General features: G+C 37.9%; 3 protein-coding genes across 3 annotated transcripts; 2 read left to right on the top strand and 1 right to left on the bottom strand.

The window, feature by feature from the left end:
* Nucleotides 1–6,969: 6,969 nt before the first annotated feature.
* On the bottom strand, nt 6,970–9,680 carry LOC126629576 (uncharacterized). Its single transcript, XM_050299656.1, has 2 exons — nt 8,497–9,680; nt 6,970–7,240 (listed from the first exon to the last, which is right to left on the bottom strand). Exon 1 carries the CDS (start codon nt 9,348–9,350, stop codon nt 8,610–8,612), a length of 741 nt encoding a protein of 246 aa, XP_050155613.1. The 5' UTR covers nt 9,351–9,680; the 3' UTR covers nt 6,970–7,240; nt 8,497–8,609.
* A 3,939-nt stretch (nt 9,681–13,619) lies between these two features.
* Nucleotides 13,620–16,559, top strand: LOC126629572 (transcription factor MYB1-like). Its single transcript, XM_050299652.1, has 2 exons — nt 13,620–13,984; nt 15,191–16,559. The coding sequence occupies exons 1-2, from the start codon at nt 13,690–13,692 to the stop codon at nt 16,102–16,104; spliced, it is 1,209 nt and encodes a 402-aa protein (XP_050155609.1). The 5' UTR covers nt 13,620–13,689; the 3' UTR covers nt 16,105–16,559.
* Nucleotides 16,560–18,119: 1,560 nt separating this feature from the next.
* Nucleotides 18,120–21,620, top strand: LOC126629577 (uncharacterized). The gene is made up of 2 exons (XM_050299657.1): nt 18,120–18,894; nt 21,172–21,620. Exons 1-2 carry the CDS (start codon nt 18,509–18,511, stop codon nt 21,404–21,406), a joined length of 621 nt encoding a protein of 206 aa, XP_050155614.1. The 5' UTR covers nt 18,120–18,508; the 3' UTR covers nt 21,407–21,620.
* Nucleotides 21,621–25,545: the final 3,925 nt, after the last annotated feature.

The following is a 25,545-nucleotide window of genomic DNA, read 5'->3' as shown; positions in this document are numbered from 1 at the left end:
CTAAATAAAAACTCATAATTTATGGGATTAAAAATATTAAAGATAAATTATATTCTCCAATATATTATGTGTATACATGGGTACGATCATAAAAAAACTAACCAAAACATGGGTACATTTTTCAAAAACACACAAAAAAAAGAAGAAAAAAGATATTAGGCTTAATAATTATTCAACATTTCTTATATTAAACTTGACATGGATACATTCTTAAATCAACGAAATAGAATGTACCCATATAAATTTAAAAAATGGATTAGAGAAAAGATTGAATGAATTTTATATGAAAAATGGATACATTTTATATTAAAAAAGGGTACATTTTTCATATAACAAATTGGTATATTTAAGAACAAGTACATATCATTCTTTTATAAAATTTAATGGGTACAAACTTATTCTAATTTTATTTTTTATATTTTGGAAATGTTTGAATTGAAATTAATAGGAGTTTAATAAGGGTGTGAGTATTAAAACTCTAAACCAATTACTAATTTTTATTATAAAAATTATGTAACTGACATGTAATTCATTAATATATATTAATGCTAGAGACTTTGATCAAAATCTAAAATCTAATAAGGTCTTAGTCAATGAACATTAGAAACTAAGGACCGGATACTAATTATTTTTCATTTTCAATTTTAATTCGTTTCAAATTCCCTCGTTTTTTATTTGTGGTTGTGACCGTAACAAAATTTACCGCCGCAATTCCTCTTAACAATTAATTAAGTTTCATTTTTGCTTCATCTGTAGTATCTATTTATTGCTACTATTTTCATCGTATCCTTTTCAATACTTAATGCATGCCTGGTCAGTAAGACGTAACCTATTTAGCATGCCTTGAAAAAGGTAAATCATGCTTACTCTTAAGAAAGAGTTCACTCTATCGGTGACGTAACACGACATAGAGATGTGTATAGGTATTTCCTAAGAAAAACTAATGAAAATGACTTGAAAATTTTGAGTTTTAATGATAAGGACAAAATAAAGGGTAAAGTGAATAGTACCAGGATTGACTTTTTAGTGTAAAAATATGGTTTTTCGTTAAAGTAAACAGTACCGGGTGTTTTTCGTTAAAGTTCCCTATTTCCTAAGGAGAGTCAAGCTAAATCATTGTGTTCATGTCTTCCGAAGGTTAAGTATATTTTGAAATGCTAGGCTGTTGGCAATACCATCAAATATGTTCGTGGATGTAATCAGATGCACTAAATATCGCACTTTACAAAACGGGTGGACTAGAGTACTACTTGATACAAAAGGTTCAACACGCTGGACTCTTGCTATCAACGCTTATGAAATAGAAGGCTTCACATTTAAGCGTAAACGTCGGCGTACATTAATTATTGATCTCGCTACTTTCGAACTTGTGATTAAATGGAGTGCTACGCTGAAAAGTTCAGTTCTGTAGCAGCACATGTAGATGGACTTAGCTTTATCGTTTCCTATTATTTGTTGCTCTCTCTCACAAACTCTTAACCTCAGATGCTGGAAGCTCCGAGGCATTGGTTTCAGTTGGTTACAAGAGCAGTACTGTAGGTGGATGGCACCAGCAGCAATATAGCATCATTACCTCTGTTGAATTTTTAGGTCCATGGGACGAGGGCCCCACTCCTACAATAACATTGATATTATCACAACTTAGTAATTATCATCTGCTCAATTTGTCAAGTAAGATTTTATCACAAAAAACATCGGTATTAGTTAGAGTGAGATAATCATATTTAAACTCTGGTTTTTACTTTTCCCTCACCGATGTGGGATAGCCAACAACCTCCTGAGCTTTCGACCTGTCTGGTGCACAGTCGCTGCAATAGCTCCTGAGCTTTCTCTCTATCTGGTGTATACAGTAGCAGCATACTTGATGCACCCAGCTTTATAGAGATTGTTGTTGAAGCTTTTCTCCATTGTTAGAATTTGAAAACTGATTTGATTTGGTTAGCTTGATGGTATTTCACTATTTCATTGTCTTTTATTGATGATATTTCTATAAATGTTAGTCATGAAAAACAGGTGTAAGTGATAGAATAGAACATACTAGGCTTGATATGAAGAAGTTACAAGCCTATACCTTCAGTTATATTCGTTAGTTGTTATTACTTGCTTTTTAGCCATAACTACTGTTGTGACTAATAGAGATTTTGTTATAGGACGCCGATGTTACCAAGATTTGCAGTCATAGACAGTAGTTGTTACTAAGATTTTTAGTCATGAAGATTGGTTGTGATATATACTTATTAGTCGTTACTTTTTAGTCATGAAGAGTGGTTATAACTAAAAGGATGTTGTGACTAAAAGTGAAGATGTAGTGTAATTTTCTAGTTACAAGGTATGTTGACTAATACATTTTTAGTCACTTTGTTTGTTTGTTCGTTTGTTTTTGTATTTTTTTTTTTTTTTGTGACTAAATCTTTTTGTTACAGGGTTTTCAATCATAACAAAGTAATAGAAGTTTTTGGTGAATATATGTTTTAGTCACAACATTTTGTACTTTTAGTCACGATCTTGATTAAGAATGATTTTCGCACGCATTTTTTTTTTTAAATTTCTCTTACCTAAAAGTCAAGGATGTACAGAGGAGAAAAATAATACATAAAAATTACTTCCCAAAAGAATTAGAGTAAACAACGGTATGCCAGAAACAGCAAATCTTAATCACGTCAAAGATATCGATCGATGGAGCACCAGAAATTCCAGCCCTCAAAATCCCCATCAGGAATGCGTTTGCGGCCGGGCATCTGTGTCTGCCTAGAAAAGACCAGTCACTTTGGTTGGTTGGAAAAAACATGCACTTCTTGATTATGTCATTTGTCAATTGTCATCATCCTGCTTCTCCATTGAATATTGATGCTGCTGCTTACACTCACTTACCCAAAAGTAAACGGAACTGCTTTGCCTTTTGATCATCTGCTCTCTAGCTTTGACAAAAAAAAGCAAGTTTTTTAGTGTGAAATCCATGTCATGGCCGAAAGGGAGGGGGCATGTGATGTGAAGAGTGGTCTAAGATGCGATGGAACAGATGCTGCTCTTTCGACCTTTTATTGGGGCATAATTAATGATCGAACGCAAAAAAAATTACATAGGAAAAAAGGGAAATGTACAAAGTTGACTGGAACACATGCATGAGTAGCAAATGGATTTCTACTGGACACATGTGACGTGAAGAGTGGTCTAATTAAGGACTTCTACTAGCTACTAAAGTAGAGATTAATATACATCCAAAGAGTAGAAAATGGACACCATTACGTACAGGTTTTCACTTGGTGGAATAGATTTGATTAATTGTTATTAAGTTACTGATGGAAATAGAGTCGTTAACAGGAGCGGAAAACTGATGTCACTTAGATTATCGATCACAATATGATGTGAGAATATGAATCAAAGAGGGAAAATAATCATACGTTGAAATTGAATGCTTTGACAAGAAAGGGATTTGGTGAATTTATAGACATGAAATACTCTCTCTGGAGGAGTTGTATTCTTCAAGGGAAGTTACTTCTTTTCCCATTGAATACAATTTTTAGTTATATCCACAGTCATATCCTTTGGAATTAAATAAATAATTATATTATTGAATTTATTTGAGGTATTTGTCAATTTTCCCCTTAAACTTATAAGGAGCTGTCAATTTCTTCCTCGTACTTTAATTTTAGTCAATTACCCCCCATAAACTATTATAATTAGCCGAAATCCCCCATATTGTTAGATTTTCTAATTTTCCGTCAAATATTCCATCCATCTCTGTCAACGTCAGAAAATTTTGCGGGCATTAAAGTAATTTGGCCACTCACCAAAACCAAACTGACCGAGAGAGAGCATCAGGGTTGACCATTTGGTAAATGAGATCTAACTATTGAATACAAAGTTTCTAGAAGTGGGGGTTGGGGAGCATGATCTTCTGGTCCTTCTCGAACTTCTGCAAGAAGTTGACGGGGGAGGTGGAAGCTAGGAGGCGACGACGGACATTGATGGACCATGGAATTGGAATTGGGTCTCCATCGAAGCCAGAGTGACGTGACGTAGCAGGCGGTGGGGAGGGGGGTTTCTAGAGTTTTGGATGGATGAGGGTGTGAAGGCATTAATGGTGAAGAGGTCATGAGGTCAGGGAGTGGAAGTGGCGTTGGGTTTGAGGGACGCATGGAGTTTGTGGGAAATAGGGGCAAAGGTGGGTAAAAGTGGAAATTGATAGGTGTTTGTCACATCCCGGCCTGGGTCCACCATATCCCGGGCCCGGATGTGACAAAATGGTATCAGAGTCAATCCTTGGTCGAAAGTGTGCCGACGAGGACGTCGAGCCCCTAAGGGGGGTGGATTGTAACATCTCACATCGCCCAGGGAAGTAATCCTTAAATGTATATTCCCATCCTTACCTAGCACGAGGCCTTTTGGGAGCTCACTGGCTTCGGGTTCCGTAGGAACTCCGAAGTTAAGCGAAAAGGAGGCCAGAGCACTCCCAGGATGGGTGACCCACTGGGAAGTTGCTCGTGAGTTCCCAAAAACAAAACCATGAGGGAATGGTAAGCCCAAAGCGGACAATATCGTGATACGGTGGTGGAATAGTCCCAGGATGTGGTGGACCTGGGCCGGGATGTGACAAATGGTTCTTAGACTTGAGGCATGATCATGTATATTTTGCTTATAGATTTGAACTTTAACTTCACCTTAATGCCCTCACTACCTCGCAGGTGTTCCTTGGACTTATGTGTATAGATATGGAGATACATGAATACGCAATAAGTAATCTACCACCTTATGGTAAGATAGAAGGAGATATCCCTTGAGCCATTTGGAGATCCATCTCATAAATTTCCAACCGAAGTAATTGTTAATTAAGCTATTTTTGTAAGAAATTTCATGCCGGTATAATTAATTATTATTTATATTAGATTAATTATTTGGCCTATTGGAAATAATTTTAATTAAAATAAGCTTTGTGCTTAATTAAATTGTAACATCCCACTTCGCCCAGGGGAGTGATCCTTAAATGTATATTCTCATCCCTACCTAGCACGAGGCCTTGTGGGAGCTCACTGGCTTCAGGTTCCGTCGGAACTCCGAAGTTAAGCGAAAAGGTGGCCAGAGCACTCCCATGATGGGTGACCCACTGGGAAGTTGCTCGTGAGTTCCCAAAAACAAAACCGTGAGGGAATGGTAAGCCCAAAGCGGACAATATCGTGCTACGGTGGTGGAACGGGCCCGAGATGTGATGGACCCGGGCTGGGATGTGACAGTGTTGGTGGGGTGGTTGCAGAGAAAAGAAGCATAGGGTGGTGGGCAGGTTGGGCTTTGGGTGTTAATTGGTGGAAGTAGAATTTTGGAGGTGGTTTTGGGAGAGAGGTTGGGCTTTGGGTGTTAATTGGTGGAAGTAGAATTTTGGAGGTGGTTTTGGGAGAGAGGTAGAGGTTTAGAGACGTGGGGTGGAAAGAATTGGAAATGGGATTTAATTGTCAAATTTGGTGGGAAATTTTGCAGGAGTGGCATTTCTTATTGCTGTGAGTGTAATCTATTGTGAACTTTGGAGAGAGAAGCATAGAAAATGAAAAGGGCTCATAAGATATTCGTAGGGGGAGGATGAGGTTGTGGTGAGTTGAGTTGAAGAGGTTGTGGTAAGTTGAGTTGAACGAGTCAGTATGCCTGTAAAAAGACGTTTTTGTTTAGGATGGACGGAATATCAGATGAAAAATTAGGAAATCTAACGGTGTGGGGGAATTTGGCTCATTATAAGAATTCAGGGAGGTAATCGGCTAAAATTAAAATTCATGAAGGAAATTGGCATCTCCTTACAAGTTCGAGAGGAAATCAACAAATAAGCCAATGTATTTCACTACAATCATATGTGTATTAGTACACTAATGTTATGGTGTACTTTCACACATGATTACACATATTGTGAAAACCATGTTATCATAATCATATTTCAACCGTTACTAGATTAGATTAGGTTTAATAGGGTGACAATGAGTCGTGTTCAGCTTTTATCTATTTATATTGCGTTGTTTTTCTAATTTTTTTTATTAGCATTATTATCTAAACACATTAATAGAGCCATCTTTTTCTTTGTCAACCAAAAGATGGTGAAAAATACTATTTAGTTTTTATTACAACAAAAAAGTTAAGGGCAGTAACGTAATTTTGCTGTTTTTGTTTAAACATCACCGACAAGTGATTTTAACAACCCTAACTATTTTTTTTTTAAAAAAAAAAACATCTCTCTCGTTCTCTGTCTCCACTCCCACGTTCTCTCTCACTCTCTTCTTATCTCCTTCATTTTTAAAAGTATAAATAAAAAATTTCTCACACACATATACTAGTTATTATTAAGGGGAGGGTGATGATTTCAAACTATTACAATAATTTAGAAAATTGAGAGTTTCAAACTCGGAAGTATGGGTAGAAACTCAACACTTTATCCACTAAGATATTGTGTTATGTTCGTGTCATGCAAAATTATATAAAAACAAGATTGTAATAATACAAGAACTCATTTTTTGATAGGAAAATTGAGAACAGTTATCAATTTATTAATCTTGTAAACATCGAGTACTATATTTGTTTCAAGTTGGTGTAACTTGCCGTGGATCTTGAGTCGAGGACTCGAGGTCACGGGTTGGACTAGTGGATTAACCACCCAATTTTTTTTTTTAAAGATATAGTTATCCTATAAGGATGTAAATCAGGATAAGGATGGTATTACTATTAGCTTTCATCCAATCCCTCTATCTTACCAAGCAAAGATCATACATTAATTTAAAAAAAAGCAAGAGAGATGGACTAATATGAGAGTTAGGACCTGATACACCTCCAAAAGTTTGTAGGACAATATGGGCTGTGATCATGAAACCCCCCAATTTGAGGCCATTGAAGAATAAGACTACTAGTCTACTTGTGCCCTTGTTTCTTTTTTCCTTTTTTTTCTTTTTTCTTTTCTTCTTTTTTTTGATGAACAATTTTTTTTTTTGGAAAGTGGGATTCAAAAGGATCGTCAACAAGGAACTTTTATTAAGACAAACACACACTAACAAACAAAACAAAGGCCCCGTTATTTCCTAGAAACAAACAAAGAACGGGCCTAAAAACAAAGAAAACACAGAAAATGAGCTCAACAACAGTGAAACCCAAACAAAAATGAACATCTGAGAAACATCCATTGTGTTCTCCACCACCAATTCGAGAAGCAGCCAGCCATCCAATCATCTGTCCACCGCCGATCATCACCTCCACAGGCACCACCTGCACGCAGCTATTAACAAGAGATAGTCGGCGAGAGAGAAGCCAACCATCGGAAAGAAGCTCTGGGAAAATCTCGAGCAACACTGCCACGAACGGCAGACAACAAGGAGAACGTGGTGGTGTGGGAAACACTTGAGCCGGATACAACACTAGAACTCTACACACGAACTTTACAGAAACCATGGCTAAAAAACAAAGCACGGAAGGGCCATGAAAAGGGATACCCACGGGGGTTGGGGGATGGGAAAAGCCAGAGAGGAAAAGGAGAAGAACCATCAGCAGATGGAAGGGGAGAAGAAAGAAAAAACAAAAGTAAAAAAACCAAAGGAAAATGAGAAAGACCATCAGCAGATGGAAGGGGAGAAGAAAGAAAAAGCAAAATAAAAAAACCACCCATCGATCCTAGCCACAATTAAGATCAGTGGCACCAAACGGAAGCACGATTAGGAAATCACTCACATAATATGGTAAGAAGCACCCTCAAACAAAGGGAAGAACTCTCACAAGGAGAGAAAAGAGGAAAGTTACCCTTCTCGAAGATGGTATTTGGGTCTTCATTTCTTTTTTCTTTTTTGGGTCAACATGAAACTTCTGAAACTTGTGCTCAATACAGCTATTTTCCCAAAGATAGTATGCAGATCAGGAACATTTATTAAAAAATAGCTTTTTAGCTAAAATTGTATCTGACAATAAAAATCGATAAACATGATCCTTAAGTTTATTCATTACAAATTATATTGGTCATTTTGTGCAAAACCTGTCAACATCCTTATTAAGTGGAAGAGTTGGTTTGAGAAAAATACTTTTAAAAATGTGGTCACGTGATCATTTAATGATGATATTGACAAATTTTTAACGGAATGAATAAAATGATTTACAATGGACAAACTCAATGACTATTTATATTAATTTTCATTGTTAGAAACCAAACTGAAAAGTTATAATATTATCATGAACTATTTTCCCAAATGCATATCAGAAACTTGTGGAGGAAATTGCTTGTTTAGCATGAAGAGGAGAACCGTCAATAAAAGAGGAAATTTAAGAGGAGAAAGGTTGAATACTAAGCATTTCTCTACATCTTATTAGGCAACAGAACTTGATCATCATCAGACAAATGAATTCCAATCACAAGTCATACTAAAGCCTACATGGTAATTCTCTAGGCTAAACTCATATTACACATCATTTACATTTACCAACGCATAAAATAATATTTGAAACTCCTCTAACACGCTTGTAGCTAAAGTAATTAAGAACACTTACCACCACTTGTGATATTGTGTCTAATTTCTCTCAATCATCGATCATCACAAACTTTTCTGGTGACCATGACGTCGAGACAGCGGTATAGCCACGGCGTTGGTACATTTCGGAGACTAAATTCCCTCAGTAACTTCCATCTTCTTGTCACTCAATCTTCTAATATAATCTTTCTTCTTTGATGCCGCCGGCCTTCTTGTACTACTCGAACTCTCTTTCAACGATGGAATCGCGTACCAGAATATAGACGTACACAGTATTGCAAAAGACCGCCCAGACAAAGTCAACAACACCAAAATAAAGATCACAACGACCGGCAAATAATAAGATGGCCTTCTCCACTCATCCGACTTCATGTTCGAACCTGAAAAACTCCCCTTCTTGCTCTCTTGATCGGATTTCGATCCCGGGTGCTTCTGCTTCACGTCTTTCTTGTCGATGTGGGCTTGGTCAATATTTTCCAAGGTTTCTGAATTACGGTTTGAACGCTTCTCTTCAGGATTACCAGTTGTCTTTGTTTTGTCCCTTTTGTCTTTCCTTTTTATCACGATTGGAACCGGAGCACTTGTATCAGTCTCGTCCTTGAACACGAACCGCACGAAAGATATGTCTTTCGGGTCCATTTGTGCGTAAATCTTTTTCCTTTTCTCTTCTAGGTCAGCTACAAGTGCATAAAACTTGTCGAGGCCGCTGTCCGAATAAGGGTTTTTGCTGTCCTTGTTGTGTCTTCTGTAAATCAGGCCAGCGCTTTTCGATCTCGATGATTTTCTTGGAGTTGGAGGTGAAGTTGAAATCATGGGCTCATCATCATCTTCTTCTTGGTGATTAAAAGTGGCACAGTTGAAGGGGCTCAACATGTTGTGATAATTTTCACGGTTTTTTTCCCTCTGAGCTGAATGATTTGGTTGTGATTGTGAGAAAGGAAGAACAGAGAGCCAGATATATTATTGAAGGGCCTGCTGAGAGAGGCTGATCCAAACAAGCCTAGTCAAATTAGACGTTTGACTTCTTGGGGTTGGGGCAAAATTATGGATATATATGATGTAGAAAGACCTGGATTAATATCCAGTTTTCCCAACAAAAAAAAAAATTGATGTAGAAAGAATGTTTGTATTGAGGCCAAAGACAAGAAAAAAATGCACATGAAACGAAATTCTTGCATTAAATTAAGCATATTTACTCCTTAATACGCATGCTTGGGCAAATTAGAAGGCTTGAAGAAGTCCAACGTTAACGTCAATGCGTTAAATATTGAACCTAAACCTCTACACGCACACATTTTCCAGAATTTTATGTAATAAGTTCAATATTTTCTAGAAGGGGCACGAAGAAAAATTATTAGGCTGTAAAACTTCCAATGATTTGTTGGTACAATAAAAGATAAGTGTAAGATTTTATCACGAAAAAGTCTCGATGCTAGTAGTAACCACACATACAGATATTGGAGATTATTTTGTCAAGCTTTCAATGTCATAACAATTGTCCGTTTGAGCAAAAAAATTTCATCAACAAAGTAACAATGGATGTCACTAGACTAACATAGTCGACGACTCATCTAAAGTTGCATATAGAGGCTTTGCCGCATTTTATTGCATTTATTTGACAAGTAATTGAAGAGGAGTGTTTGACAAAAAAATAATTGAAGAGGAGTGTGCTCTATTATAATTTGCAACATTGTAAACAACCATAGCCATCCTAATCGCATCATTAACTCTTTGTCTCTATCAAGAACATAATTAAGGACCTCAAAAATCAAAAGAACACACGCTTACATCACTGGAGGAGAGAAAGGCTCTCAATTTCTTCTGTGTACGGCAGCAATATATATAGTAAATTGCAATTATGCACGCTTACATCAAAGTCTACAAGACTTTTAATCTTTCAATTGTTGAGGTACATTAAAATGAACATGAACAAGCAAATTGTGTACAGAAATAGAGCCAACGCGACAACAATCACATCACATCCCATTAATTCAAGCAAATTGTGTGGGTGCACAGTATATAGAGAGTGACTGAGTGGCTAAAATATTTTAAAGGCATTAACCTCTCCAACTCATCTTCAAGGGGTCCGCAGAGTCAAATATAGAAACGTGGCCGGTTAATTTGTAGGGCCTAATTTGTATGGCTAACAATCCAAACTATTTATATTTTAAATTTTAATTCATAGATTATTTATACGAAAATTTAATTTACTGTTGTTGATGCACAAAACCAAAGGTTTTGGAACAATGTAAATCCGACCGTGAATCTACAAGAAAGTAAATAACACAAGATGTATCGTAGTTCACCCCAATATTTGGGTTACGTCCACACTGATATTGTATTTCTCTATTTGTGAGAGGATGAGAGGGTGAGAGCCCCTGAGGGTGAGAGTGAGGTTTTTTTTTTCATTGTGAGGGTGAGGAGTTCCTTTTATAGAATAAGAGCTCATCACTTATTACATATTTGCCAATTCCTTTATTACATAATTACATTTGAGTTCCCAGAGTATTTATACGAAATCTAAATAGGGATGCCCTAAGTATGATATAAACAACTGTGAAATTATTTAGACATTTAATTGTTAGTAAGAAAATTCAGTTTTCCTTATAGACACTAAATTCGTCAATTTTTTTTTTTGTCACTGTTAGTTGTTTCAATTATTTCTTATTTTGCTAATATTTCTTGAAAAAAATTGAAATATTGGTCCCTAGATTTTGGCTTAATTGGACCTTTGATCGCTGATTAAATATTTGTGAGAAGTGGTTCTTAAACTCGTCAGTATCGTAGCAATGATCATTTTTGGTATCACACCATTAAATCTAAAATTTTAAGGGGAAAATAAGAGATACAAACCTAACGAAGTTATCTAAAATGATCAAGGTTCTACAAAACGCTAGGCACTAGTTGGGCAGCAAGTTGGGGCTCAGCGCCTAGGCGGCTAGCTACGGCCTAGACGGACTAGACGGATTTAAGTAAATCTATTATATTTCGTATAAATAAGTGTCTGTTTATACTAAAAAAATATATTTAATTACATTATAAATTACAAAATAGAATGACATATATATAATGAAATATTGAAACTTAATGAAAACTTGGAGAACAAGCACATAATGTGTGTTCATTTAAGTATTTAATAACTCTCTTACAATTTATTAAAAAAAATGCAAAATGAAAGTTATCTATTTTTCTGTCTAAGTGAATTGCAACTTAGGCTAGTCTGGACGGGCGCCTCAATATGTCTAGGCGTCATTTCTAAATTTTCAAACGTCTAGGCATTAATTGAGATGGTAGCTAACCACCTAGTGCTTAAGCGGAAATTTTTAAAACAGTTAAAATAATTATTACACCATGTTGAGGCAAGTTCAAGAATAAGGGCTGGTTTGGTATTGCTGTGCTTTGAAAAAAAGCTGCTGTGAGAATAAGCGGCTGTGCTGTGAGAATAAGCGGCTGTGAAATAAAGCCATTAGAGTGTTTGGTAAACTTTTTTGTGAAAATGCTTTTGGAAAAAAAATCAGGATGATAGTGTGTCTTTTCATTAAAGGAGCACTATAGCTCCGTGTGCTTTGAAAAAACTGGCTTTTTTTCAAAGCAGCAAATAGCAGCTTCAGCTTTTCCTTTGATTTTCAGCTTATTCTCACAGCAGCTTCCAAAATAAGCCCTTTTTTTTTCAGTTTACCAAACACAAAAATGACCCTCAGCTTTTTTTCACAATGACTTTTTTTAAAATCACCTCAATCCCAAACGGGGCCTAATACTAATGAGTTTTTAGTCATATAGACCAAAGCTACAACTTGAGTCAAAATTCATGGGTCAATTCTCTAATTTCCTTAATATTACTTTGTATCACAAACACAAAGAAATGAGCTGGTCCCACATGTGCCATTTCAAACAACTTTAATCAGGTTTTGGACAGACTTAATGATGAGGGTAAGTAAGGCCCAAAACATTTGTCAACGGTAGGTATAATATGGACATGGATCCTCTCCGGATCCAAGCACCCGAATCCTAGGGATCCATCAATTCGGAGACATTGAAATTTGATCAAACGATTAAAGCTTTTATAACTTTTAAAGTAGATCCCTGTTTGTAGCTATTGAATCAAATTTTAATGGTCCAGATTGGTAGACCCCTAGGATTAGGACGCATGGATCCAGAGATGATCTATGTCCGGTATAATATCAATTGTGAAAAATATTAGGTTTGATGCATGTAAACTACAAATTAGAACTAAATTACTATAGTTAGCTCATTGCCAGATTTAGCTCACTTTCCAATCCCTTAGTATAGATGACATCAAATGTATTAAGAAAAGATATGATATCAATTTCATGTTTTTATTGTTCTTATGCTCTTGTTTTGAAATGCCTGAAAAATGGTTTGTATTCAACCAACACTTGTATCTTTTCAACAACGCCCTTATCTAACTTTCCACTTTTCAACAACGGAGTTTTCTAATTCATGCTCAGGTAGCTTGAAAAAATCGTTTGTGCTTCCTTTCTTGACAAAACAACACCAATACCATGATTTAGCACACCTTGACCCTGTGTGGACTTTACAAGAAAAATAAGAAACAAGTGGACGGTGGTTCTCATTTTTCAACAGAATTGATCGTGATTAAATTGTCGAGTAGTTTGCAAAACGTTTTTTTCGATACAACGATATTTACCTTGACATTTTAGAGTTAAAGTAATTTAGTTACAGCTTAAAGATGAAAAAATAGCTTTAGTTACGAAAAATACAAAATATGCAACATTGCTCGAGGTTCTCTCGAAAATGACTCGAGACTCCTCGAACAATGTCGCTCGAAAAAGGGCAATTATCCAAAATTTCAGAGAGCGTTTACGTTTTACGACAAAAGCCAAGCCGTCGTCTTGGTGACGGAACGTGAATGTAATTTGCCGAATTCATGAGCTGGATTCACGGATTCCGTTTCCCTCCCTTCATAGCCAAAGTCCAAACAACGTCAACACGGAGACTCCACTTTCAAAACTAAAACGACGACGTATCGCAACACGAGGGACACGTTGGTCATTTAAAAAAAACTGCCGTGCAAAACCGGAATCCGAAACGGTCGCAAAAAGCCAGGGCCCCACATTAATCGCTTTCCTATTTGCAGTTAAAAAGGCAGAGGTTTGCTCTGCTGGGTAGGTACTCATCAAAACAAACAAACATACAAACAAACCGAAACACCCAACCAAACCAACGAACAATGACGGTCCCAAACGACGGCGTCTCTAAAGAAGCCGACGACGTCCCTGGCACGGAGGCCGAGTTGATTGAACTCGGCGACGCGGCTGAGTTGAACGAGGGCGCGGTGCCCAGCGGGAAGGTGAGGGGACCGTGGTCGCCGGAGGAGGACGCGGTGCTGACCCGGCTCGTGAGCAACTTCGGGGCGAGGAATTGGAGCCTGATAGCCCGCGGAATTCCCGGGAGGTCTGGAAAGTCGTGCCGGCTAAGGTGGTGTAATCAGCTCGACCCCTGCGTCAAGCGCAAACCCTTTTCTGGTAATTTAATCCGCCATTTTCTGTTTGATGTTTTTGTGCGTTTGGATTGCTGTTGTCATGTTTGGATTGCTTTTGTCATGTTTGGATTTTGAAAGCGACTGAATTTCGATTAGGATGTGCTGATGTGCTTAATCGAGTGGAATTATTAGTTTGTGAATGTTCGGTTTTCGAATTTGAAGATGTTTGCCAACTCTTGTTAGTTGGTGTCGTGTTTGTTACAAATGTCGGAAGTGTCGTCTTGGTTTCTTGTTTTTTCGGTGAACGAATTCTCGGTTTTTTGTTTGTTTAATCAACGATGTAATATGTCATTTGGCGAAAAATTATGAGCATTCGAGATGGTCCTAAGTAGCACGCAAAAGGAGTGGGATTTGATGTTTGTATGTCGTAAGCCTAGTGTGTTGATCGAGGAGCCGAGCATTTGGTTAGTGTCGAATATGAGTTCAAGATTAAAGATGGAACCTTGACAGTTACGCGGTTAGTCTAGCGTGGTGCAAATTTGTTCGAATTTTGTTGAAATTGGAACTGGTAGTGTGTTTGGACTGTACAGTGTGTAGCATAAATGCTCCAATTAGCACGGTCTTTTTCTCAGCGTGGTTTTCAGTTGCGTACGCTGTTTCCATAGTGTTAACATATCTCGTTTTTGTCGTGATCTATCTGTTTGGTAATTTGTGATTTCGTATGTATTTGTATTGTCGGCTCTCTTGATTCTTCTTTATACGCTACTTTTGGACAATGTTTAAGGAATGAATTCGGAATGATTTGTAACACCATGATGGAAGAACATATATGAAGTTTTGGTCACAATTTGGTGATAGATTTTAAAGGATATTGTGTATATGTAGGGCTGGTGCATCAAATCATTTTAATTGGGTGGTTCATCTATTTTATTTGGCCCCCAGGGATCGTGATGTCCGTGGGCAAACCTCGGTTTTTGTTGTTTGGAATTGCATTAAGATTTAGTATCATGCTGGTTCTCTTTTTGCTAAAGTGTTGCCGTTGGTTCAGGTTAGTGAATCAAATATAGCGGGAAGTAATCTGCTTGCGAACTTCGTAATCTTGTCCTTGCATGGATAGCTTTTGTTGTCATTACATTTTGAGAAATATGCTGAGTAAATTGCGGCATACTTTTCTATCCAAAGTTGCATAATTATTTGCTTCATTGCTTTTGCTGAAGTTTTCTCAATTGGAACTTTATAATTAATGCAGAGGAAGAAGATCGTATAATAGTTTCAGCCCATGCTATCCATGGGAACAAATGGGCAGTAATTGCAAAGCTTCTTCCAGGTAGAACAGATAACGCAATCAAGAATCATTGGAATTCTACACTTAAGCGCAGGTGCTTTGATAAAGGAAGGTTTTATCCGGGACCTGGGGAAATGATGGAAGATGACACCTTTGACAGAAAAAAGGCATCCTCAGAAGAAACCTTGTCAGTTGGGAATACCAGTTCATTCAAGACTCGTGAAGGTCAAGCAAAGGAGGGTTGTTGCGCTGCTGAGTCAAAAGAGCATTCTACTCTTCGTGCCGAATCAAGAGACCATCTGACTCTCCAGTCCACCCTTTGTCGTCCAGTGGCTTGTGTTAGTGCTTTTAGTGTTTATAACGGTCCAAGTGATCCAGCAAATGCTTCAGCTTTTTCAAGGACAGTCCCAAGTCATGGCCCTTTGGTCCCAACAACTAAACTAGATTTTGGCTTCCTTGAAGGTGCATGTAATGAGCCTATGGTTCCTGAGCACTGTAGCCATGGTTGCTGTGATCGAGTTGAGGGGCATTCTCAAAGCTCGTTGTTGGGGCCTGAGTTTGTTGAATATGACGAGCCTCCCCCTTTCTCCAGCCACGAATTAATCTCCATTGCTACGGATTTGAACAAGATTGCATGGATTAAGAGTAGCCTTGAGAGTAGCGCAATGAGTATGCCAGAGAACGTAGCAAGCCAGAGAGTCGTTCAAGTGGCTGCCACTACCTTGCAAATGGGAGTGCCAGCAAACAATCCGATGAATGACCATGTGCGCTTTGAGGAAGGAAGAAACAAGTTGATGGGAATGATGACCGAAGTGCTATCAACCCAGGTGCCTAGACAAACTTTTGCAATGCCAACTGAAGTTGAGGGATTGAGCTAGAACTCATGGCTGGTCTTCCTCAGTCTTCGGGGTGCTTCAGTTTTAGCGGGAGAATATATATACAAACGGGTTAGTTTACTGCAGATTAAGTTAAATCTCCAGTTTCATTTACAAGGCTTTTCACTTTTGACTCATCTCGTTCAAGAGGCGTTTTATTTGGGCATTACATCAAGATATATATGTAGGTACTTCTCTACCCCTTTTGTCATGAGCAAAGAAGCTGTTGACTAGTTAATGCTTTCCTAGAAGTGCAATTTTATCTCAAATCCAAAAACTTGATTGGCAAAACTTTGGCACTCCAATTTTAGCTTCTGGCACTCCAAATCGATTATTTTGTAGCTTGTTCACATTGAGGGTGGGAGAGCTAGAAGTTAAAACGAGAGTGAAGAAAAATCTATATGAACTATCAAAATCATTACTTTTGTAAACAATAAACAAGGAAACTGATTTCCGCACTTTTTTCTTCTGTACGCTCATATTTTTTTTATGTCCTTTGTTTCTCCTTTGATTTGTTTAATTCAAAGATTATAAATAAGAGGCGTATGAAGAAGAAAATGAGTGTGCAGAAAACCATCTCCCCTAAAGAAAAGATTTCGGGCTTAGGACCTGGCCTGATCTATATGACCCAAGAAAAATGGTGCCAAAACAATTGGGTATTTGGCCCCTTGATAGGTCGATCTTGGACTCAAAACAGTTGCTTTACCCATATCCTCCATTTCAGAAGATGGCACTGATGCATTGGAAGAGAAACTAGGTATCGTGGTCTAATTTGAGCAGCTCTCACACCCTATGTTATACCAAAACCCATTATTTCATGCTTTTGCTAAAAATGATCTACAAATTGTTGAAATATCACGCGATCGTATTAGACCTTAAATACTCTAATTACTCTTTAATTAGTACTGAAGATTTTTATGATAAAACCTCACACCTAACAATTGATCTGCTTTGTCAGGCCCGCACTTACGGCACCCATATTTTAATTTTAACCAAAAGCTTAATTTAGGATTTTGCCAAACATGAGGTTAAAACGAAAATTTTCAACTTACCCTAAACAATTATGATGATGGAACAGCTGTTCCATGCGTTACAGTGCTCACGTCACCTATGTTTTTTTAATCGATTAATGTTTTGAAAAGTCAAAACCACCCTTCACGCAACCTATGTTGTACATCAGAAAATGCAGGGGCATGTCTGTCTTTCACAAGTTAAAGTGGACCCTGTCCTCAGAAAACAAAAGACTGGGGTCTTCGTGCCAGTTACGCAAGTGAAGCCGAAGCAGATTAAAGAAAAGGGACATGGATCCTTTTCGGATTCATGTATCCTTATCCACTAAAGTCATGTATCTATATTTTTTAAATTAAATTTATATTTGTAGTTGTTAGATCAAATTTCAACGATTCAAATACATAAATTAAATGGATTAGGATAGATGGGTCCATCCATGTCCAAAGAAAAGCACTTCGAGTCAAGAAAACAAAATGAAATCTGCTTTTCATGCAAACAATTCCTGTGTGCTCTGCTCAACAGTTTCTAAAGTCACCTCAATCACTTCTTTTCTAATTAAGAAAAAAAGGTTTCCGCTCAATTTCGTACAATTATACGGAATTGGATCCACTATGAACATTAATGTTCGGATCTTAAAGATCAACAAATCTTTACTGTTAATTAATGTGTAAAAAAAAATTAGAATTGTTAGTTTGTGTGCCCTGAACCAACAAAATGAATTAATAAGAACTGTCAAATTCAACTTATAAGGTTTAGATCTGTTGATCTTTAAATTATGAACACTATGTTCCAGAGCGAATTCTTCCTAATAATACGCTGTGATGATAGCAGATGCGCGGTCTCTCATATAAATTGTTATTCTGAGAAGAGACCTTCTCGTTTTCTTGTCAACTAAGCAGAGAGATTAACAAATAAACAGAGAAACTAATCTCCCTCATTACTTGTTAAACCCAAAAGGCAAAGTTAAATATGCAATGTGGGGGCACATTGTTCATTGTTTATGATCATTGATCACTAAACCAAACAACACACTAATCCTGTTCATTTAACCAGAAAAAGCAGAGCCGGGGTCAAAAGTCCTCTGTTTTGGGGACACAAATTAGGAAGCTTTATTGGTTATTATGTTTCACCTGCTCACTGCAAACATATTTTTACTCTCTGCTTGTTTTCCTCCATTATTCTATATAAAAGATATTTCCTTGCTTACTGACACTGAGAGTGCGGAGAGGGGGTTGGGAGAGAGAGGGAGGGGTTACCTACCGCGACAGGACCCAGTTGCTGAAAATCTAAGAAACCGACTGCCTACTGGGTTGAGAGCTTCTTCAACATCTGTGGGCGTTGATGATCACGGCCGCCCAGAGCCATTACATGAAGAGTCTCTCTCTGGGTTTTGCAAATGGCAGCCGCAGACAAATCCCACGTGGTTGTTGATGTGGAGGAGGAGGAAGTGGGACGGCGCAGCGCCGCCACGGGTCGAAATAGCTACTGTGACTCCGGCTCCGAGGGGTCGGAGGGCCAGGAGGGGAGATGCTCCAGTGAGTCAGGGTCTGAGATTGTGGAGAGGGAATCCTGTGTGTCGGAGAGTTCGGTAGAGGTGGATCTGGAGGAGGTGAAGATGCACGTGGCGAAAGTGGAGAGGGATTGCAGGATTTGTCATCTGAGCATGGATGCAACGAATCAGGAATCTGGGATTCCTATTGAGCTGGGGTGTTCTTGTAAGGCTGATTTGGCTGCTGCCCACAAGCAGTGTGCTGAGGCTTGGTTCAAGATCAAGGGTAACAAGTAAGTTTTGTTTTTACATCTAAAGGTTAAATCTTTCTGTGTTTTGGTAATTACCTCGCTGTTAAAAGTTTTTACTTTTATGTGTGTTTGCATTGATTCGTTGAAATGCTAGGTTAAATTGTTATGTTGTTCTTCTGAGGATTGTGAAACTGTGAAATGTAATTTGGGGATAATGCGGGAAAAAATGTTATATGTTATACCTAGTGAGATAAACATAATAATAAAAGCGATATTCTAATCTACGCTAATTTACGGGGAAATGAATGTGATAGAGGCGAGCACACTCATCTGACCAACCCGCCTAACTCACGTCTGCACATTATAGTGCAAGCTCAAATTAGAATAAGTTTGTGTGCTGCTTTAAAGAAAATGCATATTAGTGTAAACCAAGAGCACATAACTAAAGTTGAACGCACGGGCAGCCTTGCATGGAATTCCAACCGTGCACATGATTCTTCTCCCATTCTTGCCTTGTTGGAATGCCTGCACTTTCCATTTCTCTCATTCCTTTCCGATGATTTTTCCGCCTTTCCGCTTGGACAAAGCCGGTTGGTGGCGTGTGCTTTGTTAAAGTCAAATAATTTGGTTTGTTTGCACATTCTTCTGATATGATATGTTAACTGAATCACTGCAAAGCCGGTTGGTGGTGTGTGCTTTGTTAAAGTCAAATAATTTGGTTTGTTTGCACATTCTTCTGATATGATATGTTAACTGAAACACTTTGACTCAGTAAACCTGTATTGAGCATGTGTTTTTCCACATACATTTATCTTCATGATGGATGTTTTGGAAATAATTAAGTGCTTTTACCCAGTTTCCTTCTCCTGATATGGATCCACTCTATGGATTTTCCGACCTGATGGCTCAAATTGTTGTAAGAAGCCGTCTTATGAAGAGTGAGTGATTACCAACTGAAGTGGGTTTGTCTTTTCAGAAGCACCACAAGTTAAGTGGAAAAGAATCTGCATTTTGGTCTCTAGGTTTATATGATTTTGTTTGAATCCATTAGAAGATTGAATATGTATAAACAACAATCATCTCAATAACACCTTTGTGCATCGTCAGAGCACAAGCTGTTATAGAATGAATATCATTACTTCGCTCAGGTTTACATTGCCCGTTGCTTATAAGTAACACATGCTTATATTCCCTTGTTCTCCTTAAGCTACTCTCAGTGTTTTGTAATGTTTGAACTTCGAAGGTTTCTGAAGGTTTCTACCTTTCCTACTCCCATTAGACAAAAACCTTTAAATTGCCTCCAGTCCTTGTACTTGTGTTAAAGGAAAAAAGGTAGGAAAATAACTGAAATAGAAATTGCTGGTGTAGTTCCGTCTGCTTTCTCGTTTAAAACTTTGTTCCTTTCATCCGTTAAGGCCTTGCTATAAGTTGACAAGCTTTTCAGCAGAGCCGTGAGGTGCATTGCTTACTGAATTCTGGTAACCTCATAGATTCTTTATGCTTGGTATGTTTTGAAAACGGAAATATGGCAGAAGTCAATGTCAATCTGACTGAGACGGTAAAAACAAGTACTTACCTGAAAAGAGAAAGATTTTAAAGTTTCATGTAAAAGTAAAAATCTTATTCGGTTCAACTTGTCAAACTTTTCTCACATCCTAAAACCATTATCGAAAAAATCTTAGTTGTATCTTTACCTTGATTTGGTCCCGGCTAGTAGTATCTTTCCCTTGTGATTGGATTAAAATGTTTGTGCGTTTATGCAAATAGGTTTTTTTTTGTTTCCATAGGAAATCGAACGTGTAGGTTATTTGTTTAAGGTAAGATCCCAGGTCTTACACGCAGGTTTTGTAACTCTAACCCAAGCATAGAGCAAGGAGATGTGTGTGCTTTTTACCACACTGTAGTTAGAAGTGAAGTGGTTCCATTTGATGTATTCATTTATAAATCCATTGTACTTCCGAAAAACTGGACATCAGGTTTCCAGCTGTGGCATGAGATTTGTGACAACTTCTAATCTAAACCTTCTTATATGAATACAGGGAATGGCATTTCACGCTAATAACTGTTCCCTAACTAAAAAGTTTCTTAGAGCTCCCAGGAGGGATGCTGAATGACAGGTGTTCTTTACACCTGCTTCTATCTTCAGTTATGCCTTCGGAATAAGAAATATTTTCTTTCCAATATCATATTTTTAGTTCAGATTGCCTAACCTGTAACCAAACAAAAGAGTAGCGTTTCACATGCTTCCTTGGGGTATCCTTTCCATCCTCATGTCTGTTATTATTGCTCAATTTTCGTACTAAATATATATGATTGCAGAACCTGTGAGATCTGTGGATCAACTGCACGTAATGTTTCTGGTTTGAGTGAAGCTGAGTTGGCGGAGCAGTGGCATGATGAAGCCGCACTGGCAACAACAGCAGGAGGTGCCCCTGTGCAGACAGCAGAGAGCCGAAACTTCTGGCAGGGTCACCGCTTCCTGAACTTCTTGCTAGCTTGTATGGTCTTTGCATTTGTCATCTCGTGGCTGTTTCACTTCAATGTGCCCTCATGAAAAACTCGTATAGAGGGTAGCCCATTTTACTTCGGTGATGATAGAGGTAGCAAACAAGCACTCAGCGGTACCTTCCTTGTACCTGTGCCTCCAAAAACTATGTTGGAGTTAGCTGTTTCTCTCTGTCTACTTCTTGTTGATATATTAGTAGCCTTAGCTTCAGCAGGTCGTGTAATTTATATTTCCATTATTAAAAGTTTAAACTTGAATTGAATTTGCATCACCAGAGTAGTTTCTTCTAGCAACTCAAGATGCTTTATTAGATAAACATAACCAATTATATGTAAAGATTCGTGGCAGATGCTTCACTATGTTGTTGCATAAGCAGGTAAGACTCTGTAGAGGGGCTTTTGGATTAGGTCATCCGAAGGGAAGCTCTTATAAAAGCAAGAGACTCCTTGCATTTGGTCTCATCTTACCCCATGATGATCTCGTTGGTACGAGAGTTGCCCTCGCAAGGCAATCATACCGAAGTTTATCTCCTATCATGGGCTGTATTTGGAGTCTGCATCCAATCCGGTTTTCTTTTTGGGTAGCATGGATTAAATAGAACATTCTCGATCATAAAAAACGAGTTGGAGATTTCTTATCCTACAAGGTATGAGTTTTAACTCTTGGAGGTAAGTTATTGGAACTGGGTGAAGGTTTGACTGATAACAGGGAATCCAGGGGCATTTCTACTCAAATTTGGATATTGTGTTGCATCGACTCTGCAAGCAATGTATGTGCTGAGACTGAGTAGTGTTCTTGCAATTGGCCATTGGGACTGACCATCGGCAATGTCAAACGTATATAAAATATTGTTTGACATTCAAGCCGAATGGTTACTGCTTAGATGTTTCTATCAATGACCATGAAATTTGGTAAAGAGTTTGACAAAAAGTTGGTAAGGATACTAGTGCAGAAACTCAGCATGTCTCATGAGATATCATTGCTTAAAGTTTTCGAGACCATTTAAGAAGCTGTAGCTCAAGCTGTTAAGAGTGTTTGCTTGTCTGTACTAACTAGCACGTATACATAAATATATGTGAATTCCATAGATCGATTAGAGGAGTACAGTCGATCATATTCCCATTCTTTTTCTCGTTTATTCTCAAGTCTTCTCATTCATGACTTACCAAGTTGAATCAGACACGCCATGAAGTTGCAACCAAATTCAACATGTCAGTTGTTGGGGGGAAGTCAGGGTTTAGGTCCATGCACGAGTTGCTGCGTGGAAGGTGCCGTGATTGGCGATCACAATCTTAATAGGCCACAGACACAGCTCGTGCTGGTGGGAACTCACTCCAAAAAAACCACCAACTCTTATTATCAGGGTAGGGATTTCTTACGATTGATATATAATTTAATATTATTTTTCCATCATTCAGTTTTGTTCTCTTTGTTTTTTTATTTTTAAGTGGACGAATCAATCATAATTTCCTAACGCCAAAAATTGGAAAAGAAAACAATTGAAGTAATTATTTGTTTGTTATTATGATGCTCTGCACTGCTGGTGACGCCTGCTATGCTCTTTAAGTTGCATCGAGTGCCTAGTTTAAGGGGTTAATCGTAAGTGCACTCTAGAGCAAAAACATTCATGACATAGTATACCAGTTATCGTGACGTATACTTAATATTACAACACAAACTGTTATTTTATTATTGACACGAAATATTATGACGATGAGACACATATATAATAAAAGTTGCTCACTCGCTATAGGTCCTGTATTAGATTGCCCCGTTGTCCAAGCTCGATAACAACTTGGATACAGAAAAGCAAACACTGACAGCTGCATTATCAGTGTACGAAGAAACTTATCGAGGTGGTGTTTTTCAAAGACTTTTCACCAATCAATTAGTTAGAAAAAATGAAAGAGGAAAGTTAAATGAGAGTTTAATGGTGTATATACAGTCAGATACAGGTTCCTGAAGAGGGTTAGGGTGTTCATTTTGATAACAGATTAGTCATGATAATATCTAAATACTGCCCATTAATTAGTGTTATTTAGAGATTGGTCTTTATTTCTCGAACAAGACTTGGTTGCTGAATTTTCAGCAGCCAAGTTAATTCTTTATTTCTCACCTCATCACGTGGTCCAGCATGAAAGTAAACCTTAGGCTTTTTTTTTTCTTTGTTTTCTATAACAATCCACGTCTAAATCATTGAAATTTTCCTTCAAAATTTTCTTCGTTCTCCTTTCGTTTTTCTTACATATCAATTTGCTTTTACTAAGAGCAACTCCATCCTTGGAGCCTTCCCCCCAGGCAATACACTATTCAATCCAACTTGTGAACAGTAACTGCTTTAATGAACGGTAACTGCCTTTTGCATCTCAACCCTTGTACTTGAATATCCCTGTCAATAGGCAATAAAATATTATTAATTTTTTTTTACATAATAATACTAAATAAATTTATTTGTAATTTCGGATAAGATATTTTAAATCGTTCTCGTTGCGTCACGTGTCATTTACCCAAAATGACTATTATTGGTCATAGATTTTGATAAGATTTTTATCCAATGTCATCGTGCCACGTGTCGTTATCTTTTCATAATCTTTGAGGATAGATTTCGATCATATTTTAAATCGTTCTCGTTGCGCCACGTGTCATTATCCGAAAAGATAATTATTGGTGATGGACTTCGATAAGATTTTTATCCAATGCTGTCGTGCCACGTGTCGTTATCTTTTCAGAATCTTTTAGGATGGATTTCGATGAGATTTTTAACGAATGACGGCATGCCACGTGGCACTATCTACAACCTAATCATTTCAGAATCCTCCACATAATCCATCATCCATTCTTTGAAATCTCACACCAATTTTCTCAAAATCTCTATCATTATTCATATTTTCTGCTTCCTTTTTCACCAAATCAAAATCTGTATCATTATTCATAGTTTCTATTTACAATGTCTTCTTCTTCAAGCATGATGTGGGAAATCGATCAAGAAGATGAAGAATTGTTTAACCAATTTGAAGGAATGTTCATGTAGACATCGAAATTTCGGTAAATAAATGTTGACCGATAAATCAAAGTTTCAGCGCTCATGTATTACATAAATTTTACACGTAGCGTGTGTCTAAACAAAAAATCGAGAATCATCGGAAAAGTCATCAAACAGGACACGTGTCAACACCTGACAGAAACGACTTATTTCATCTGGAATATTATATTCAAAATTAGGCCTTGGAAATTTCTATAAATAGAAGGCTAATTCATTCATTTAAGGGAACCAAAATTATTAGGCAAAATTCTTGAAGCTCTGAAGCTCTGAAACTCCGAAGCTCTCAAGCATCCAGGTTCCCGAAGAATCAAGAAAGCTCTCTTCGTTCTTCGTTCATCGTTCTTCCAAGATCAAGCCCCGACGGCCCTTGGATCAACAATCACCAACTCAAGATCAAGCCCCGACGGCCCTTGAAGAAAGTGTTCTTTGTTCTTCGTTCATCGTTCTTCCAAGATCAAGCCCCGACGGCCCTTGGATCAACAATCACCAACTCAAGATCAAGTCCCGACGGCCCTTGAAGAAAGTGTTATTCGTTCTTCGTTCATCGTTCTTCCAAGATCAAGCCCCAACGGCCCCTTGGATCAACAAGCCACCGTTCTTCAAGATCAAGCCCAAAAGCCCTTGAAGATCCGCTCATCACCGTTATTCAAGATCAAGCCTCAACGGCCCTTGAAGAAACACTCATCCTCAAGATCAAGCCCCAATGGCTCCTTGAAGATTCGCTCAAATCCACCTTCAAAGATCAAGCCCACGGCCCTTGAAGAAACTTCCAACAGTTCATCCAAAATCAAGCCTCCACGGCCCTTGGATCAACAAAATATCCATAAATCAACACCTTACGGAGATCGAATCAGAGGATCAAAATAGAGAGAGATTGTAACCCAAAATCATCAAATACAAATATTATTTTGTGCACGTTGTTCTTGTCGCTTTCGTTTCAGAAAAATTTCGTGTTCACAGTTCAATCTCCATATAGCCCAAAATGAGAAGGAAGAGGATGAGGAGCGGAGAAGGAGAGATGACGAATCAAGAATGGCCAGAGACTCACATTCCCGTCGAGTCGTCCAAGCTGTGGCTCAAATATGCAGGCCCGCCCATTCCGGAAACCTGGATAGAATGAGGCAACAACGAGGTGTGGAGCTGT

This window comes from Malus sylvestris, chromosome 7 (assembly GCF_916048215.2).
Source record: "Malus sylvestris chromosome 7, drMalSylv7.2, whole genome shotgun sequence".
In the NCBI taxonomy this organism is placed as follows: Eukaryota; Viridiplantae; Streptophyta; class Magnoliopsida; order Rosales; family Rosaceae; genus Malus; species Malus sylvestris.
This window is presented reverse-complemented; position numbering and strand designations above follow the sequence as displayed.

What these genes read in the sequence shown, in the direction of transcription:
- LOC126629576 (XM_050299656.1), bottom strand. Translation starts at nt 9,350, where the DNA reads ATGTTGAGCCCCTTCAACTGTGCCACTTTTAATCACCAAGAAGAAGAT.
- LOC126629572 (XM_050299652.1), top strand. Translation starts at nt 13,690, where the DNA reads ATGACGGTCCCAAACGACGGCGTCTCTAAAGAAGCCGACGACGTCCCT. An exon ending in CAAGCGCAAACCCTTTTCTG is followed by an intron (nt 13,985 to 15,190) that starts GTAATTTAATCC and finishes TAATTAATGCAG; the next exon opens with AGGAAGAAGATCGTATAATA.
- LOC126629577 (XM_050299657.1), top strand. Translation starts at nt 18,509, where the DNA reads ATGGCAGCCGCAGACAAATCCCACGTGGTTGTTGATGTGGAGGAGGAG. An exon ending in TTCAAGATCAAGGGTAACAA is followed by an intron (nt 18,895 to 21,171) that starts GTAAGTTTTGTT and finishes ATATGATTGCAG; the next exon opens with AACCTGTGAGATCTGTGGAT.